Consider the following 21,309-nt stretch of genomic DNA (forward strand, 5'->3'; position numbering starts at 1 on the left):
AAACTGGCTGCAACCTCCCTTTGCAGGGGTCTGATAAACAGAGCCACTCCTCAATCCCCGTCGCAGGGGATGGGAAGGCTCAGCTCATTCCAGGCAGTGTAACAAACACCAGTCCCCTGCACTGCTTGCCTGACAAAGCCAGCAGAGGCTGCACACAGGGATCTGTCCCTTTCGCCCGGGTCCCACCAGGAACATCTCTGCTTCCCAACTGTTTCACACACCAGCTGCTAAGCGAGTTCCTTGACCTGTACAGACAAACCACTTTCCCCAGACAAAACAAAGGTGTCAGCACATAAACCTCCAACGCACTTTTTCCTAATTTAAAAATAGAAAGGAATCACACATTTCCTTCACTGTGTCCATGTGCCTCCTGAGCTGTTCTTGAGCAGTAAGAAAGTCTGAGCAAAAGCTTTTCTAACTTGCAGTTGCCATTCACAATAGAAGCAGCGCTTCTAGCAACGTTTTATGAGGCAACTGCCACAAAACTTTATTTTTCAGAAAGAAATCCCCACTGAAATCAAGGACAGTTTCCACTCGCCTTCTCTAAATCATTAAAGTGTGTGATTATACAAAGAGTGCTTACATGCAAATTAATATTTTAAGCATGTGCCCAGAAATATCTACCAACTTCTGAACTTGAAAGCATAAATAAATGTAAGGCAAGTGTGAGGGGAATGTGCCCCAGCCCCTTGGCCACGGAGAGCCCCAGCTCGTGCTGGTGCTGGGGGTGATGCTGCCCATGCCTGGACACCTCTGCTGATGTGTTCTGGCACCCCCAGGACTGCAGCTGCACATTTACATATGCAATGACCTAGATTTGCATGGGCTATCACAACCTATCAGACCTAATTAAAGTAACGGAGCTTTCAGAGAGGGCAGGAGATGTTTGATTATGGAATAAACCAGAAATCATCCTCAGGTGAGCCCAAACTCAGAAAGCTCCCTACTGATCACAGGCCACCTTCCCTTATGTTTAAGCTTAACCTTCTCTTATGCCCTGGTGTACTTGAAGGTAAGCAGGAAACTCTGCTGAGAACCATTGTGAGGACACACAGAACACGAGGAAACACCTGCCTCCTCAGAGCCCACACCCTGCTCTGGCCTAACACACATTTCACCTATTTCATGACTTTTCACATGGGGCTCTCCATTGTTTTCAAGTCCTTCCACAACTAACCACCACAATTTTTCAGAAAGCTGGCAAAGAACCAACCCCTATTCATTCAAACAACCCCTGATCTTTATTTCTGTGAACCTCAGAGTTTTCATGTACAGATATAAACTGTGTGTATTAAGATACCACAGTCATCTTCTAACTCATCCATTAAAAATACATTTTCTCAATTTTAGGACAGATTTAGGCTCAGGTTTCCATAAGTGCAGTCAAATCAAGCCCCTGCCTCTACAGATCAAGTGTCAAGGTCAACAATGGAGCTTGAATGAAAAAAAAACTAAATGAAAAGAAGAAAAGGGGAGAAAAAAAACCAATCAAGCAAAAAGAACCCCAACCCTGGACACTACAAAAACTGGGCTCTTTGCACATTTCTGATCCCAGGGCAGCTGTAGGAAGGGCACAGTCTGGGAAGAACTTGTTTTGAGACAAAGGCTGTTCTCTTCATGCACACAAGGAAGTCTCATTCTTCTCCATGAAAAAAAAAAAAAGAAAAAAAAAAAGGCACCAAAGAATTCCTCATGCAAATAAAAAACCCATTCATTTTTAAGAAGAAATGCAGAGATCATTCCAAGAACAAGCTCTTCTGGACATCTCCTCTGGCATACATGTACTCTGTGAGATGGAACTGCTGGTGCCAGAGCACAAATTCCAAAGCTGGCAAAAGCAGGCAATGGCAGCCCTTGTCAGAACTTCAGGAAGAATTTTGCCAGGGCTTTTAGACTCAAATTTTGAGGTGTTACAAGATTGTCTGCAGAACAGAATTTCTAAGATTTCATAACACTAAAAAATCCCCAATGAAATAGAAGTTTCAGTTATCTTGTACACACCTGAACAGATTCAGGCAAGGAACAAGGATTCCTGGAGTCTCCACATCCCAGATTATAAAGGAACCCAAAGGCAGGAGAAGGCAGGATTAGGAAAGTTCTTGCTACAGACTTGCTTCTTGGATGTAGTTTGTACTTAAGAACCCCCATTCTGGAGCTGTCTGTGGCAGAGCCACCAGAGGCACCTGAGCAGTAAGAACACAAACACCCAGCTGTGCAACTGGAGATGGACAGCTCCCTCCAAACCCTGCCCTAAGGACAGGCAGGTAGGATCCTACATACCCTGAACACACCTGATGTGCTTTTTCTTCATGAGTAGTCGTCCAGAATTTGTGTTTTGGGATAGGGAAGAATAAGAAAAAACTGTTCTGTAGAAAGACTTTCAATCTCCAGAACAATTAGTGTTTGGCCAATACATTTACCTCTGTAATTACTTAAGAGCCAGGGAAAACCTGAACAGCCCCAAGAGAACTGTGGGGCAGCTCTGCCTGCAGCCTCCAAGGCCTTGTTTTGGGCCAAGGAGCACCCTGAGAGTAAACAAAATATCACAAATAGGGCCCCACTGCAGAGCCAGGCCTGTCCCCTGCTCCCCCAGAGGCACAGGGAATCCAAGCCTGGATGGGCTGAGAAAGGGGAATGTTCACTGCTAATTGCACAGTATAACCCAGAGTGCTAATGTTAATTAATAATCAAGTCAGTTGTTTTACTGCTGATTGGCATGTGGAAAACAGGCACCAGTCAGCCCAGCACAAAGGGCTGCAGGCATTTAGAGTATTTGTAATCAACATAAAAACTGTTAGAATTAGTTAACCAACAGTTAAAAAGTCAGACACTCCAATCTTCACATGCCAATAAAAGCATCTTTCCTGTAGAGCCATGAAATGAAATATTCTTTAGAAGAGTAAAAACATACTCGCCCAATTAATTTTCTGAAATCTCATTAAAAAATTTAGCCCGACTAAGTCATACACTTCTGACCTGAATTTTAATTATCTTTATGCTGCATATAAGGTTTTTTCTGATATTTGCAATGCATCATTAATTTTAAAGGAATGGTTTCTTTGCTTCTAAAGTGCATACTTCATCTGAGTGACATTTACTGTAACTAATTTCACCTTTAAAAGACATCTGCAGTAGTACTGGGGGAGCTCCAGCCCCTCCTGCAGAACATACACACATTATAAGCAATGATTTACTATCAACATCAGTATTTCAAAGCCTTTTAGTATGTCCAAAATTATACACCTGCCTCCATTCAATAATGTCTACCTGAAAAGAATTTTGCATACTTTGAGGCTGAAATTCCAGTGTGAATTTATGAGAACACATTAGAACAGATTGATTAAAGAAAGAACTTCTAAGCTTGCAAGAGATGAGGAAACTTTTAAAATATGGATTATCCTTCAAACAGGTAGCCAAGTAATTATTGAAGAATACATCAAGTTTTTCAATTTGAGCTTCAAAATTAGACTACACAGTCATAAAATATCCTTCACCTGACCTGTTACCTGGAATTTAAAGTTTGCTGAAGAACTTGGCTCAAGTTTCAAAGTCTCAGTATCCCTGTCAGCATGACTGGGATCTATCCTGATATCCAGATATTCTGTGCCTATCTAGATATTTGTACTACTACACCACAAGGGAAGAGAAAAATACCAGCTTGGAAATAGTAGGACAAGGTGACAGTCACAAAGATATTAAAATTACCATAGAAATAATCTCTTAACAGCTCTGCTGCTAAAATGTGAGTATATAAAAGAGCTATTTAAAAGTGAGTTACTGTGTTTATTTAGTATGAAAACTAAGTGAAAAATTACAACTCTATTTTTATATCACTGATCTACGCCTAAATAATTTTTATTGCTTACTGCTACTTAGTGTTTATACACTAAGTAATCTGGAGACTTAAATAATTAACACCTTCATTTTGGAACATTACTAGAAAACGTTCTCCCTCTTGCTGATGAACTTCCTTGGAGTATTTCTGGGCAGGTACGAGAGCCAAAAGCCAAAACTGTCATTTTACTGGACACTTAAAATTTTTTTTCATATTACAGATAACTTCTAAGTATCCAGCATTACTCAAAGGCTTCATCTTATTAACTAAACCACAGCAGTTAAAGGCAGAAAAGCCTGACACGGTTACTCATATTCTGTACTGATGAGTTATAAAGCAGAAACAACCCCTCTGTCAGAACGGACAGAAAAAGAAGCTTTAGGAAGCAGCAGAGTTATAGGAGAAGCTTCTGGGAGAGGAGCACGTGGTTGCTCTGGTCTTTTGGGGGCTGGCACAGTAGTTTGTAATGAAAGGGCTGGAAGGAAGAGAAGGTGGTGCTGTACCAAGCTCCCTCCTCATCCGAGACTCTAAGAACTCCTGTTCTGTTTTTTTTCTGCTTAAGTTTTTTATCTCTGCCATTAATGACATTTCTCATAAGACCAGCTTGGTCAATTTTACCTTCCCGAACTTCCCTCCCACAAACCATTACACAGCATGTCTGCATTACTCAGATTTCCAGAAGAAAGAAAGGATGTAATTTCAGATTCTCCAGGTAAAAAGTACCAGAGATTTGAAAAATTTTATATAAATATATTCCTGAAAAATGGAAAAACAGAAATGTCATCAGCAACCCTATCATGCCACCAATGTAAGGCTTCTAAACACTGCCATTTTTGTATGCATTTCTTCCAGTTCCTTAGTAGTCTGTATATTTCTGTTATTCAGGTCTTTTTATGTTATTTTGACAGCAAAACCAAAGGCAGTGTTCCTGCAATTCTAACTCCAAATTAGATCATTCTCAGAACAGTTTACTAGAGCCCTCCATTAGCAGAACTTGGGTATTACCAGAGTTGAGGGGAGGTTTCACTGAACAATGACCATGGAGCAAAATGAGCCCACTCAGCATCAGCATCACAGCAGAACACAGATTATTAGCTACTAATTACACTTAACTATGTCATTACAAATTCTAACATGTGCTCCAAGATGCCATGAATGTATCTGCTGCACAGGAACACTTCCTAATCTTGTTCATGAAATAATTACAGGGGCACTATCCTGCCAAATGAGGCAGTAATTAACCCTAATTGCTCAAAATGCAACTGGCTAATTCTAGGAGATTAATCAAGGGGATTCAATTATTATTAAATGACTTAATATGACAAATTGCTACATTAGGAGAGGGGGCTTTGCTCCACACCATGGTACTTTCCCAGCAGTGCCTTCACTGTGTGCAGAAAACTCCCCCTTAGCAGAGGCCGTGCTGGGCACTGCCAGAGCCTTGCTGAGGACAGCTCCTGGCTCGGGGACCCTGGCTCAGCTCTGGACTGACGTGGGAACACGAGAGGATCAGCCCCAGCCCTCCCCACAGCACAGCTACAATGCTCTTCTTTCTGACAGCTTTCCATGATGCTTTTGGTTTATTCCTTAAAATAACATAGGGGCAAAACTGAATTGCTCTGATCAACAGAAAACAGGCTGAAAAGTCAAGCAGGCAGAATTGACAAAATCCAAGTTTTGTGATTACGCAGACTGTGGGTTAATCCTGGATTTAACTCCCTTCTGCAAAAGGCAGGAAGAGAGAGGAGCTGCTACAGTGAAACTTCATTATAGTATGGACAAAATACATTGCAGGATGAGTTCCAGGGACTCACAGGGAGCCTACAGTTCCATGGAGAATGAGTTTTTTCTTTTATCTGGTAATTACTTCTTCAGCACTTACTATAAAAAGAGATAAAATACATTTATTCATTTACACAATAATCTATTTTACTTTGGCCTTTTCTTCAAAGACAAGAGAAAGCCAACTCAGTATGTTTCCATAAGATGATTTAAAAACACTTGCTTTAAGCAAAATTCAAACTATTTCCTTTTTTTCTTATTATAATCAAAAAGTGGGTTCAGGAAACTCTGGCTGGCTGGCAGAATCCCAAACTGGATATTCCCTAAAACTGCTATAACTGCACTAAAAACAAAAGGAGGGGGGCAAAGGCAGCTAAATGCTAAGAAATCAGGAGACCTTTACAGAACGAAGGTAAGAAAAGACAGAGGGAGAGGGGTCGGACACCCGCACTCACCTGAGGATCATGCTGGAATTCCTGCCCCGGCAGCTTGCACAGAGGGTTGTTCTGGTCCCCTAGATGATGAGGATGGTTGTGCTGCCCTTCCATGGTATCATACCAAACTCTGCCTCTCGGCTCTGCTGAGGCAAAAGAAAGGGGAGAGGTTGGAGTCTGCCTGCCCGGCCGGCTCAGGGCTGTGCCCACAGGGGGCTGCAGCAGCAGCAGGAGCTGAGCCTGACTCGCACAGCCCCGGGCTGAGAGCAGAGCCACTGCTGGAAGGGCCCAGCCACAGGTCAGAGGCACCCACCTCCAGCAGAACCACCACTGCTGCTGGTATTGCTTCACAATAAACAAAAGCGCAGAAAACGGGTTTATCCGGTCACTGGTTTGTTATTTACCAAAGACACTGCTTTTGTCACCTCTAACAGCATCTACTGTCACTTCCCCAAGGATTCATGGTCCCCAGTTACTTAGGAGACATCCCAAAAGGTCTGCCCATCTCCATTTGTAAAACAAAAATGACAAAGTCCCTCCAGACTGCTGCCACTTTCTTTGGTCAAAGACAAGAAAAATTTACCCACAGTCTTTCTTCCCCACCCCCAAATTACAAGTTTTTATGCAGATTTGCAAAATACGGGAAGCAGGAGCTAGAAACCATATTGAATTAAACAAGACTGAAGTGTTGTAGGAACAACAGACAAACAAGGGAAAATTCCATGAATTAATTCCTTTGCAGCAGTTTCAGGGCAGCCCAACACAGCAATCAGAAATGAGAATCTGCTCCCATTCAAAAATGGTACCAGAACATGCAGAAGTTGTAAAGAGCTACCCAACAGGCAGCTGAGACATTCCAGTACTGGAACAACACTGTGATCCCAGATTAACTAATTCTCTGGCACAGGGCTGTGCACGCATTTCAGGAACACCGTGGGCAACAGTGACAGGGCAGCTCTGGGAACCTCCTCTGCCTGCAGAGAAAGGAGAACTGAACATACCCAGATTTTCCAGCCCTTCTAGGAAATAAAACCCGTACTTGAACCATTTGTGTTGAAGCCTGAATCGGGGACAAACTCTGGTAATTCTATCAGCTGCTCAGGGAACCAGGACTGGATCACAGCACTCCCTGCTCCACACCAGCTCTGGGGCCAGGCTCTGGCCCCGAGCAAAGTCAGGCCCCAAAATACAGTCACAGCACTTAGAGAACACCCACAATAAATACAGCCCTCTCTCTTCCCCACAAAGGGCTGTACACAGGTTTTGCTTATCCCTTACCCACACCCTGTCATTCCCAGTTGCATCATTCCTGTCCTTGGCACTGGCTGAAGCCTAATGGAGACAAGGGAAGATTTAGTGGCCAACACAAACATTTGCAGAAACTTATTTCAAGAGTTTTGGCAAGTATTCACCCAGTGAAAGAACACAACCTGACCTCATTAGAGTATTAATAGTGCGTGCCTGGCACTTGGGCAATGACTAAGTCTTAATTTAAAATACAAAGGTATTTTAAATATTTGTGGGAGTGGGGGAGAAAATATGATGCAGAAGAATTTCTGCAGCAAGTAGTGCTCAATTCTTTTAACAGTTGTCTGTGAAATAAACCCTTCGCTCCAGCAGATCTTTCCCAACACCAGCTACCATAACACAGGGAAAGCAGAGAGAGGCTTTTCTTATGTCTCAAGCAAATGAACCTTCACTCTGACAAAAGAGCTGCAGTTCCTGCACATTACACAGGTGAACACATGGGTTGCTCTCAATAAAATCAGTTTTTCAAAGACAGTACCATGAAACTCCAGTGGGGGAAGGAGAATCACTGCTATTATGAAGAAGTTTGATTTTAAGATCTTTTGTCTAAAGCATCTGTAGGTTTATTAGTAACCAGGTGAAAATACCTAGATAAAACTATGTCTCAATATTGACATTAAAGTGCCCTATGAAATTCCTACCTTATGTTATACTGCTGGAACTATCTTAATTATTTTATTATTCAAGATTTGGAGACAGGCAGTTTACTTGAAGGGAGAGCCACGTGTTCTCTCTCTGCCAAGCCCACAGGCACAGAGCAAACCCTGGTTCCCACACAGGAACCTGGACATGCCACATTCCCAGCGCCAGCACGGAGACACGTCCAGGCAGTGCCACTGAAGTGTCTGCAGCCTAACACTGACCAAACTGGGCATCCACTGTGTCCTGCCTTCCGAAGGACTAACGCTCAAGAACAGGGAAGGGATTTACTTCTGGACACAGGAACCTGAGCGATCTGATCATAGCCCAGTCTGGGCATTCCCATCGGAACCCTCACTGTCCAGCTGCCCTAAGGAGACTCAAGGAGCAATAATCCCCTGCTGTGAGGGAGCACAGGGGCAGGCAGGTGACAGCCCAGGAGAGCCCACCTGCCACGAGCAGGGACGGGCCAGGGCAGGATCTGCGCTCGGGCACTGCTTGTTTGAAGTGCTACGGCTGGAAGCAGAGGAAGGAGTAAGAACGAAATAGCAGCTTTGAAAAGAGATCCAGCAGAGCTCACATGACAGCACCAGCCCGCTGACACCTCGGGACAGCGTGTCCTGCCTGCCCCAGGCTGTCAGCTCTGCTATTCCGGGCTTTGGCACTGGGCAGGGAGAGAGAAGGGGAATCCCCGGGAAGGGGCTTCACAGAGGATCCTCAAATAGCAGCCAACAACAACACAGGCACTGCACTATGTCAGAAAAGGTACAAGGTACACTCAGCACCGGCCCATCTTTACTTGACATTGTCTTAGCTCCGCCCTGTTCCTTTTCTTCCCGCTTCCAAATTTCCTACAAAGTTCTGCAGTTTCACACATTTCCACACTGAGTCTTGACTAAGATTGTACATCAAAACATCTTTAAATTGCATGAAGCATCAAAAAGTGAATAAAAGAACAGGATCATCATTACCATCACGTGAAAAATGGCCACAACCCACACGGGATGAACAGCTCCTTCTCCCAAACTACTCTCACCTTACTGCTGTACAGTTATTACTCCATGCAGCGGCACTCACAGGTAACCTGGAGCTTTTCCAAATACAGGGAAAACAAAAACCCTCTTGTGCAGTCAGCTCCCCCGTCACATCCCCAGCTGCAATTCCTCTCTAGGTACCCGAGTGTCCTTACACCTAATCAGTAGAAAGCAAAACACAAAATCCCATCAAACCCCTGATACCTTGCAGGTACCTGACAGGTGGGATTCTCAGGGCAGAACAGCCCAGGGCACTTGGTAGCAAAGGCCAGGATCATTAGTTACAAGACACTCATTAAGGAGCAGAACCTCATCAGCATCCTGGCATTCAGTCCCAGCCGCCCTGGTGCCCCGGGTGCTCCTCGCTGAAGCAGCTGTGACCAGTCTGATCGGGTATCACCATGTGTCTCGGGATGCCTCCAACTCAACTGCAGGCCAAATTATTTGCTCCCAGATGTATAATCAACATGACAGGACCGTGCACCTCTCGAGCAGGCAGCAAAGCAGCAGCTTGTGTTCAGTGTTACAATCGCTTTCTGTACCAGCACTTTGCGCCTTCCTGCAAGACACACCAGCTGCTCTGTGTGCCCCGTGCTCAGCCCTGCTGCTGCCCACCACACACACACACACACACACATAACTGAGTGTTAAAGCACAGATGTGTCACATATGCAAATCTGCTTTCCCCCTCAGTTACTCTATGCCTCTCTTACCCTTCTACACAGGGACTTGTGGGGGGAGCCAGGCAGGTCTGTTTGGGTACCTTGTGTAAAACAAACAGAAACAAAACAGCAAGTCGTATATGGTTCCAGAAATCCACAAGTTGATTAAAACCAGTCAAGTACAGGACTTAACCTACTGCACAAATGTCCATCTTTTAGCACACACGGGGTATGTGGAGACTGGAATGCAGCAGTGCACACCCAGCAGCCCCCAGCCGGCTGCGATGCCCGCAGGGATGCGCTGCCCTGGGAGCCAGGCTGCCACTCCTCCCAGAGCCACTGTGCTGCTCACCGCAGGCTCCCCAAAGGCTGGAGCAATGCAAACTGTTTTACAGAATAAACACAACCACATCAGCACCACTTTCTTCCTCTCTACTGCCCAATAATATTCTTCCTCTTCCTTGCTCATAAAATAAATCTGCCAGGATACTCTATGAGATTACTATATATTTAAATGATGACCTAGGCTTATGATTACCTTATCGCTGTGGTTCAGGGTATGTGCTCTGGGGAAGGCAGCCCAATCCTAGGAGAGTATTATTTTCCAGTGACTTTTATTGTCCATTACTTTACACCATTTCTGTCACAGCTATGATGCCTGGTAGGAATAGTTCACCACAGAAATATCTTTGTCGTTAGTATTCTCATTGCAATTTAGTCAGATCAACCTTTAAATCTCATCCATCATACTGAAGAGCTTTGGCAAAGCGAGCACAGTAATATATGCTTCCATGCAAAACCTAATTACAGGCTAGGTTAAAAAGCCTAGCCTGTTCCTTCTGCAGTGCAAGGTGACAGGAAATCCTGAGCATCCCTTGGTTTCTCACTCTCTCTTTTTGCTGGTGAAGTGTGTAACCCATTCATTACAGCAGACTGATTCTGTCTGGCACATGACAAACTTACTTGAACCTAACAATTAAACTTCTGACAGCGTTTCCAAAAGCAGAGAGTATTTACTGTAAATGCCTGACAATTTTTTTCCTCTCTGCTCATCTCTCTCAACAGTCACCTTATGATGACTGGAAATTACCATAAGCAAATAGCAGTCTTAACATCCAAAAAACCCCTCATGTTAATGTGAAATACACACCTGCCAACACTGAAAAAAATACGAATATGAATGTTAAACGAAACAACATGAGGAACGGCACTGAAATGCTTGAGGAGAGAGCACTGCAGGAGCACAGTTAGAGAATGTGATTCAATAAAAAACTGCCCAGCAAGAGCTGCCTGTGGAGGGTGGTGGCCATGGCATGGCCACCCCTGTCCTGAGAGAGGGAGTGGAGCCTCTCTCACCAACAGCTCTGGCTGCACCGAGGGAATTCAAGCAAAAACTGTTAAACAGAGTCCAGTAAATCACCCAGAAACAGTTTCTGAATTTCAGGCCTATCTTCAGGATGAAACCACATCTATAGAGTCACACACACAAATTACAGCGTGGGTTACCTGCAATCTATAACCCCCTGGGAAGGATGAGGGTCCTTGTAACAAATTGACCACTGAAAAGAAGAATGGTGGTTTAGTCAGACCTCACATTTCAGAGGGTGGGATTTACCCTGAGAGCAGGTGCAGATGGGTTTCTGTTAAGGCTTTGTGCAAACCAGATTTTCAACAGCCAGTAAGGGAAGGGCTCCTCAAAGACCCCAAATCCACTAACTGAGAATGTTTTAGTGAAATGGCTGAAAAGCCCTGGAGCTTTTTCATATCCTGTCAACAACTGATACTCATTAAACAAATGCTGTGACAGACACCATAATTCACTGTTCCATACCTAGAAGCAAAATGACATTAAGTCAACTATTTAAAGCTACACAAAGTCATCTCTCTGTGGATGTCAATAAAACAAATGCTTCCTGCCAATAATTAACTGTATGAAACATCCCACTCTGTTTCTAATCACTACCTACACCCAAGCTCAGGTCCATATTCCCATTCTAAGCAAGCACCATGATAACTTCAAACACTCTGTCTTCTAGTTTGGGGAAAAACCTAGCACAATGGCTTGAAAATAGCAGAGCAGAGTGTTCTTGGCTAGATCACTGTGTCTGAGGATGCCACTTGAGCTAATACAACACTTCTGAGAAAACATTTCAAGTGCTCATCTCTCACCAGATAGGCAGGTAGCTGACTTCTAATTTTATTTTTTTAAGTTTTAACTGAGTTAAGGGTTGGGTTTCATTTGGTTGTTTTTTTCCTGTGTTGTAGTACCAGCTCTCTAGAACTTGGTCCTAAACCAAAAAACATAATTGTTTAAGTCTTCTGGACACATTTCAGATGCTCTCCAAATCCATCCATTCCAAGGAATGGTTTCACAAGGCTCCTATTAAACAGCTCCAGGATCAGTGCCAAGAGCACTTGGTGATTCATATTTTAAGGTAAATGTTCCTTCTCACCAGCTTAGCTGGACTATTCCTGCCTCTTCTTTCACTGCACTCAATTTCCTAGTACAATACCACACGTAAATACTTCTGTGTGATGTTTGTGTAGGATGTAAACATCAAATATGTATTCACATCCAAAACTGAAGATGGATAGCAGTCAGCAGCATTTAAAGGGACAATACTTCCTCTGAAGAGAGGAGATACATGGTACAGCAACAGCAGGTTGCATTCTTCCCCTACCAGTTTTCACCTAGGTATGTTTCAGATAAAGTAACAAGCCAACATTAATTTATATTCTTGCTGTTGCAATTCTGAGCCCTCCAGAAAATTCACTGTATTCATTTTGATCACCTTTGAACCATTAGAGACAGATCTCTCAAGCCACCACCGCTGGTAACAAAACACATGTCAAAAATAAACACATACCAAATCTACCTGGAATTTTATTGTATTGCTTACCAAGCATGCGACAACATGCTCGCGTTTTAATTTATAATGCAATAAAGCTTTCAAACACGAAGCCAAATTATTTAAGAACACTTCTGTTATCTTTCTTGGAATTCATTCATTTCTGATGAAGGGAAGATTAAATATAGGCTGGAAATATATTCACAACGTAAATGTTCACAGAAACTGCCAGACATTTTCACATCATTAAATGCTAAGTGAAACGAGTCCCATCTCGTGGAGCCACGGAACACACACTCTGTACCAGCCCTGCCACCTCCGTTCCAGGCTGGCTCCTGGCACAGGAGGGAACCATCTCACTGCACCCCCAGCCAGGTGGCAACGACAGCTGAAATACAGCTCCACTCTCCAGCAACATCTGAAGAGCCCCTGTCAACATGAACAGCCAAGACTCAAGCACTTGGGCAGATGGATTGTTCTGAGGCTATGGTAAAACCTCTCAATCTAAACCAACCCCTAAAATAAGTTTCTACCAGACATAACAAAGAATCCAAACTGCTTCCACAGCTGGTTCCTGTAAGACACCTTTAATGACCCACACAGGAGCACAAGTGAACAGACCATCTTAAGGCAGTAAGACAAAACCAGAACTAAGATCCAAAGTTAAAAAAAAAAATTTGAATCGGCTCTGCTGCTACAGGGCCAAACCCTGAACGTGGGATCCATTCAGCCCAACCCGTCCTCAGAAAGTTTAACGAAGTTTTCTATAAATCTTTATGTACAAATGCGATTGGAAACACCACCACTTAGCACTTACAAATATCTTTTAATTAGAACACTTCCAAGCACTCAAGAAGTATTAAGTAAACCTCAGCAAATACTTCTGAAATACTGCTGTAATTTCTGAAATGTTTGAGAAAGGTAGATCAAAGTACGAGAGCAAGCCCCTGTCAGATGGGCTCAAAATCCACAAAACCTGCTGTAACCACCTCTGCTCATGCAGCTTCTCTCTACAGCCGTGCTGTTGGCTATTAAAGACTCAAACTGTACCTCTAATCCAGGGAAAAGGAATGGAGGAAAATAGAGATATATGTTCCCCCAACTTCAAAACATCAGAACAACAGCTTGAAGTATTTACATTTCCCATAATCAGAAGGAAAAGGATATGATGCTGAGAATTGTGCAGCCCAGTCAATCCAAAGATTCATGTGATTCAAATCCAAAAGCAACTTCAAAGCCACCTCATAAAACTCTACCCAAAATGTGCAGGGAGCCAGATGTTGGCATCACAGGAAGTGCTTTCACAGCATCTGGAAGTTGCAAGCAACAGCCAAACGGAAGCAGAAACTCTTCTCCACGTAAAAATACTTAACGTTTCTCTACTTACAAAAATAGCTATGCTAGAAATAGCGTTTGTGGTTTTTCCACCCCAAAATAACTAGGGCAAAAAAGTGAGACTACATTATCAATATTGCTACCAGATAAAAGTCAGCTTCCCTGCACATTCCTGAGTACCTGGAACCAATGGCACAAGTTTTCCAAAAACTAATGCAGCTCTTCAGTTCGTATGCCCACTTCTGTACCCCTGCATGCAGCACATCGACATCTCCCCTCCCACACGGGCACAGCTGTCCTTAAAGAACAAGACTCATTCACCAGTACCTTGCAGATCAAGGCCACAGGGTAAAACTAAGATCTGTTCTTTATAATGTCTGCAGAGCTACTTTTATTACTTATTTTGATGACAGACAGGGTTAATGAAGTTCTTGCAGAGAACTCTCCCTTTCCTGGGCTAAATGCCCAAATTCTTTCAGGATTCACAAGACTTGTCTATTTAAATTGGGTCCAATTTTTTTTTTCCCTACAGAAAGGCCTGCACAGAATGTTCTGAAGAGAAGCTGGGAATTAACCTTTCAAGAAAATGATAACTAAATGTGCAAGCTCTGCATAAGAGACAAATCACATTTCCCACTGTATTCTGCCCTCTGTAACAATTTTCTATTGCTCTAATAAGCTTCAGTGTTGGAGCATAAACTCAGTAGTATCAGATTATTAAAAACCATGAGCTTACTCACAGAAACAGAAGTCCTGCCCACCCTGCATTTCTATCCCAACCTCCCCAATGCTGACACCTTATTAATACCTGTGAATAACACACTACAACTCATCAAAAGAAAATTTTCAAGTCCAGCAAAATCCAGGTGCAGCTATGCCTGACCAGGGAAGTTGGAAGCCACGTGGCAAAGCAAGTGCAAAAGCAGAACAGTCCCTCTTCCTGCATTAATGATGAAGTAGAAAAGCTAAAATAAGACATTACAGTCACTTCAAAGTGCACACCAGGGGAACTAAAAGAAATCCCAATAAGTCAGTCACAGAATAAGTTATTGCATACCTTAATATACAAAGAACTAAGTGCAAACACAGGTAGAGAACCATCCCAACACTGTTTACTCTTGGACGGTAAAGTTCTTACATCTGACACAATGTTATAAATTGAGTAATTGACCCACAAGGAAGTAAAGAGCTCAAGAGAGTTAAAAATTACCCTATAAATACCATAAAGATTAACAGGTTTGTAATACCCACCCAAGAAGCGCTTACTCTAAGTAGAATGATTATGAACACACAGCAAGAATATTTACTCCATGGCCCTGGGTTCAGTATATACAAACTCCACAAAAGGCAGCACTGCTTCTTAATACAGTGACAGCTGAGAGTCACTCCTTAGGCTTCCCAGGTGATTAAAGGGTGGCACACAGACACTCAGTAGTGACTTACTTGGTTCCTTAAAATACACTCATGTATTTTTAAAACCTTTTAATTGTTTCTTGGGGGCTTTTGTTACAATTTAATGTTTCTGACACTTTCATCTTTTTACAACTCTAATAGAAGAGCTAATGAAACACCAGTAGCTCAAAGAATGATTTAGAATCTCCATGAAAGAGGAAGGAATTTTTGTGTTCATGTTTGGATCTATGTACCCTGAAACCCTTCTCTTGGGGGAAAGAAACCTTAAAATACCTACAGCTTTTCTCCCTGTCTCCTCACTGCAATGACAGAGATTTGTCCCAGGAACCAGAGCCCACCACAAACCCTCCAAGAGAGGCTTCGCGTTCAGTGTTCCTATGCAGGAAACAAAATGTTCCAACAAGGAGAAAACTCACACCTTTTCAGGATGGCAGCAACAAGTGTCCACAAGGTTAAGAACAGGACAAGACACTTCAACTGAAATTCCCAAAAGGATTGTATTGAATGTACTTTGAAGCTGTCATCAGCATTCCCCAATTATTGCACCATCTGCAGCGATTTTCCTCTCCAACTCCACAGTTTAAAAATCACCAAGAAAAAAGTACTCTCCCAAGTCAAAGGGGAGAGCTGGCTCTAAGGAAAGAGGAAAAATTGAAACTTACATTATCCTGGACCACTTGAGGCAGGAGACAGTGGCAGTGTAGGAAGTGAGCACCACCGAGCAGGGGTGAAAGAGCTCGGGCTGTGCCACCCCAGACACCCCAGCTCTCAGAGGCAGCAGTCCCAACCACCCAGCACTATTTTCCTGTCAGCAGGGACTTAAAACTCCACTCCATGCACACCATGAGTTTTTAACAGGCTGGTGGATTCTTCCCACCTCACAGCAAGCGGGCTTCCCAAAGACCCAATGACAAAAGTAACTGAAGAACAGGATCTGTCACTGAGCTCCACAAAATGAAAGACTTGCAAATCCTCCCCAGGGTGTGGAGCAACACCTGCTCTGTCAGCAGGCTGAGCTGGGACAGGGTCACAGCCCTTATCAGTGTGGTTTCTGGTCCCTGCAATACCACCCACGTGGTGAGGAGATCGTGATTCATTTGGAGACACTGTGTGGAGGAGCAGGATGGCAACAGCCTCCCCCAAAGGGACAGTCCCAGAGCGTCCCACCACATCAAACACCGAAGGGTGTTTGGGCTGAAAGGTGGGAGGATGCACTGAAACAAGACACTGAAACCTCCCCTGGAAGGTCCCTCAGGTCTGCTGGCAGTGCTGCCCTGGCTGGTGGGGACACTGACAGCCACTCATTTTGGAAGGCGCTGTGCAGTGCAAAATGTTATCACCCTGCTCAGAGGGGAATCTCTGCCCTTTTCTCCAGCTCTGCCACACTCAGGTTTTTCACCCTTGGTTCCTCCAGCTTGGCTGGTTTGGGAGAGGTTTGAGTTCACACATCCCCACGTGTCCTCCTACCACCAGCAGCACCGCATCAGGAGCGGTCCCTGCCCGCTAAGAGGGCTCACTTCCAAAAGGGGCTTCTGGAACAGCAGCAGCAGCATCTCCACACTTGGGAAATCAACATTTCAACACCATTTCCAACTGATGTTATGTGAACAATCCATTCATCCATCCATCTACTGAATTCAGAAAAAAAGCCTGTTACACCTTGGATTGAGATGAACCCACCCAGAGGTGCAGCCACATCAAGCTTTGGGGAGCTGAGGTGAGCAGGGACCACTGCTCCTGACAGGAAAAGCTCAACAGCTTCACAGAGAGAGCTGCTTCAGACTACAACCCAAACCAGTCAATACTTTGATAAAATAACAAAATAAATTGCCTTCCTAAATCAAATGCATTGATCTGTCCAGACTGGTGCCCAAGGTCTGTCCAAGGGCAGGGGATGGAATGGAGCACACTTTGATTCATCATGTGAAGCACAATTCAAAGGTTGGAGTCCAGAACTGGAGACCAAAGTCTCAAAACAAATAAGCACAAAAACTTTAATAAGTGCCTAAGAAGTGTAAAATGCCTATAAATAGTCCAGAGAGGTTAAAACAAGAAAGACAGCAAGGAAATCACTATAAAGGAGACAGCTGGACACCAACAGCAGCAACAACTTTGTCATTTAAAAAGAATGATCTTACCACCTTCTGTACTTCTGATCTGACATGTGAAAACTATTTTAATAAGTTTATAATAGCCACGGTGAACTAGCTCATAGAACAATGAACTAGCACATCCAATTTATAATCCCAAACTTCATGCAGTTCTGCGCATAACCTCAATTTCTGCCATCTCAAGATCTCAGCAGAAAACACTCAGTCTTAAACCTACATTTTTTCAGACTTACTTATACCTGGACTTGACTAAAAATGTGGATTTGCTGATAGTTTCTAAACGACCTGATCTTGGGCGAAACACTGCAAGCACAGGACAGGCAATACCACCTGATCTTACCAAAACACAGCAGACTATAGAAGTCATGAACTACCTGCAAGGCCTTTTTTTTTTTTTTTTAAAGATGCAATAAATAATACATCTGACTGCTTAACAAGCATCTGTGAGATTTCAAGAATGCTTTGGAGTACAAAATTCCCAGGGTTGCATTCATTTACACCACCTGGTTTCAAATAGATACGAGTCTGCTGACGGTTCACTTAAACGTGTAACAGGAAACTCGAATTTGACTAAAAGGCTGTATTACGTTACTACAGGGTTTATATGGAAACCTTTTTAGAAGGAAGAAGCTAAAGGTTTTTTTCCTCTCCCATCTGCGACAGACAGCTGTTCACAGCCTGGAATCTCTGATAGCAGACACTTAGAGTAGCACCAAGCTGAAGTAAATAATTTAGAAATTAAATTTAATTGTACTGACACTGTAAAATTATTTGCAATTTATTGTATCATGCCGTGTTACAAGCCATGTCACAAGACTTAACACTAGAAGCTACATATACTGTTTTAGCAGAATACAAAATACAGCTTTTTGCTGAAATATTTTTAAATGTTAAAAAACATCCAAGAGACTTCTCACGTGTGGACAGCAATGGCACTTACAGTGAGTCCAGATGTTTAAATACTTAGCACAGGTTAGAACTTGAAGTAATCTTGATTCAATTCAAGGCGCACATAAAAATATGTCGAGATAGAAAAATACTTATCTACCTGTAAAAAGATCTGACAGCTCCACAGGCCTCTGCATTTGAACCACTATTAAAAATAACTCCTTGTACTTTTTTGTTTATAAACAAAGCTTTACTTCCAGGCTCTAGAACTGCCACTTGGTCACACACTCAGAACCTCAGTTCTACCTGTCCTACATTTCAGCCAGCTCGAGACAGCAGCTCCCAGCCTAGCTTTAGAAACACACACCTCCTCACCACCCCCAAAACCTGTGAGAAAACAACTTTGAAGTACTTTATGCAGTTTAATTTTCTATGTAGTTTAGACACACTGCAGCAATTCCAAAAAAGCACTATGACTTTTAAGTCAGACCTAAATCTAGACTTGGCATGCAAATGTTTTGGCTTCTGGATTTTTTTTCTTCAAAAAGAAAAATACTGACTGAGACTACATCACCTTTCGGTTTGAACGCTTTGAACTCTTCTTTTACCTCCTAGCTGCTCCATTTTCTTCCATTTAACTTTAGAGACACAGCTCTGCAGTGAAACATGGAATTCACAAGTGAAGAGACCTGGGGTCCAGCCCGTTTGCAGGGCACACATCCCAGTCCCTGAAAGCAGGCTTGGATCCCTCAGTGCACCAGTCCCACCACAGGAAGAGGCAAGGACACAGCTTGGGAAAGCACCATCTGCCCTTCCAGCAGCCACAACTCTCTTATTTAATCAAGCTCCTTTTGGCTCCTCGGTTTTACACCAGTCCACTGTGAGCTGAGCCAGCCCACAGGATGGGGAATGCCAGCCTGGGAACACCAGGGGAACCCTCCAGCCTGGTGGCAGCAGCTGCGTGCCCTGAGCCCAGCCGCTCGGACTGCCCGGTGCTGACACACCGAATCTTCCCCAGTGCTCCCATCAGCTGTAGATAAACTGCTCTTATCTCCCGGAGTGCTCCCTGACCTGCCAGTGGAAAGCAGCAGGGCCCTTGCTGAGCACTGGCATGTGCTTGTACTGAAAGCTTTACAAAGGGTGAGTACAATAAACACAGCTTAACAGCATTTGGTAACAGAAAAAACTATTTTCAAGGCCTCCGCCTTTAGCAGGACAGTGTTCCCTTTGCCCATTTTAGCCAATCTTTAACTTCCGTGTGATTTTGTACTGGGAAAGGCCGCTCTGTCCAGTCCACGGAGTGTGGCACAGGCACAGAGCCTCCTCTGCTACCGTGCCTGTCTCACAACCAGGAGCACAGCAGGTCACCATTCTCTTGCTACATTTTCAGCATCTTCAGTGACAAGTGGTATCAAGGCCATCATAAACTATCTTTCAGCTGCACGACTATTTAGTTTTTGCCTTCAATATTACAAAATTTTTTCCTGCCTCTTGTATTTATACTGGCTACAACGTCACATATCACATAATTTCCTACAAACACCCCAGTAAAGCACCTGGGGAGGTGTACACTGGGTTAGTCACCATCTGCCCATAAAAGGTAAAACAGACTGGTTCAGTGAGTTTCCAAGACAAATGCAGGAGTGTGTCATGGGCAGAATGGCCATTCACGACTTCCCAAACCATAATTCTGTGCTCACACCAAACAAAGCATCACGACCACTCTCTGTCTATGCAAGTGCTGAGCTGCAGTAAAACTGTGGAAGTTGCAATTAGAAACAGGTTTGTTCAGTGGTGAAGGTGAGCCCAGCTTCTAAAATGAGGTTCCATGTACTTATTGCTCTCATTGCTGAAGATCACCATGAACAACCTCCTTTGCAACAAGAACCTCTAAGAAAAGCAAGTTAGAATGACAAAAACTAAAGCACGAGTTGGGCTATTAAATTAATTTCCCTCAGGGCCCATCTAAGCTTTCATTTAGGACAAAGCAAATGTCCTACAAGGCTCAGATTTCCACTTCCGTCATTTCATTTTCGAAATCTTCCTGCAAGTACTTCCTCTGCTCCTCCAGCCACAGTTCCTTTTTTTTCTTGCTTTAAATTCAGACTGAATGCATTTGATTTCTCTCACCTGCCCCAGCTGTTGGCTGCTGCAGCCACAGGGGTTGGTCTGTTCTGCCAGGCTGGCTGTTGTTATACATTTTTCATAGCCTTAAGGTCAAATATATTTTGCACCACATAAAGGAAGAAAAGATGCTAAAATATATCCACTAATTAATTCTTTACACATCTAGAAAGCTGCAGGTGTTCAGGAAGGGGGCTTGTTGGCAACCACCCCCATTTTACAGCTAAGAGGCAGAGCAGGAGAAATGCCCACATGGGCATTTCTGGCTCCTACTCCCATTCAAACAAAAATACTCATTTTACTCCAAATAAACAACAGCTCCTTCAATACGCAAAAACCTCTTTCAAGCCATTGCAAGAGCCTTTCAGACCAACAGGTAGGTGTGAATAAAGCCCAAAAACACGCTGCATGAGAAGCCTCAGAATCTCTATTTTCTCCAGTACAGCCTCAACAATCACAAGAAATGAGTAAAAGCCACTGTAGGCTCAATATTTTCAATGTATGATTCAGTGTTATAGACTGACTATAAAACTTTTCAGGCAGGATCACAGAGGGCAAGTACTGCAAAAAAAACCCTGTTTCCCAATATATATGGGCTTGGGGTTCAAGTTACTCATCTTCATCTGGTTTTCTCCCAACAAAATGAACAGTGAAGAATTTGAAAAGGTATATAAAATTATTCCAATTATGCATCCATCCTCTCTCACAAAATACCTATTTGTCCACAGACAGAATTCCAGAGGAAGGAGGGGAAAGTTAAACAAGCAGAAGCAGTTTATATGTCACAGGTGTTAAGAAAGCAAAAGTTTGGTTCTGCTCTGACAATTCCTTTGGGGTGACAGCAGTCACTCACACTCCATCCAGAATCTCACTTCCCACAGAAGACGCTCTTTTT

The 21,309-nt window shown here is 43.4% G+C and overlaps 1 protein-coding gene across 1 annotated transcript in view; it reads right to left on the reverse strand.

Annotated features, from left to right (window-relative positions):
- Positions 1-21,309, reverse strand: part of NEK6 (NIMA related kinase 6) — a 45,018-nt gene that overhangs the window by 22,382 nt on the left and 1,327 nt on the right. The window contains exon 2 of the mRNA XM_053996361.1: positions 6,073-6,194. Coding sequence (XP_053852336.1) covers positions 6,073-6,165 — 93 coding nt within the window. The 5' untranslated portion in view covers positions 6,166-6,194. The remainder of the gene's footprint in view (positions 1-6,072; positions 6,195-21,309) is intronic.

The sequence above is a fragment of the Vidua macroura genome, chromosome 21 (genome assembly GCF_024509145.1).
Source record: "Vidua macroura isolate BioBank_ID:100142 chromosome 21, ASM2450914v1, whole genome shotgun sequence".
Taxonomy (NCBI): Eukaryota; Metazoa; Chordata; class Aves; order Passeriformes; family Viduidae; genus Vidua; species Vidua macroura.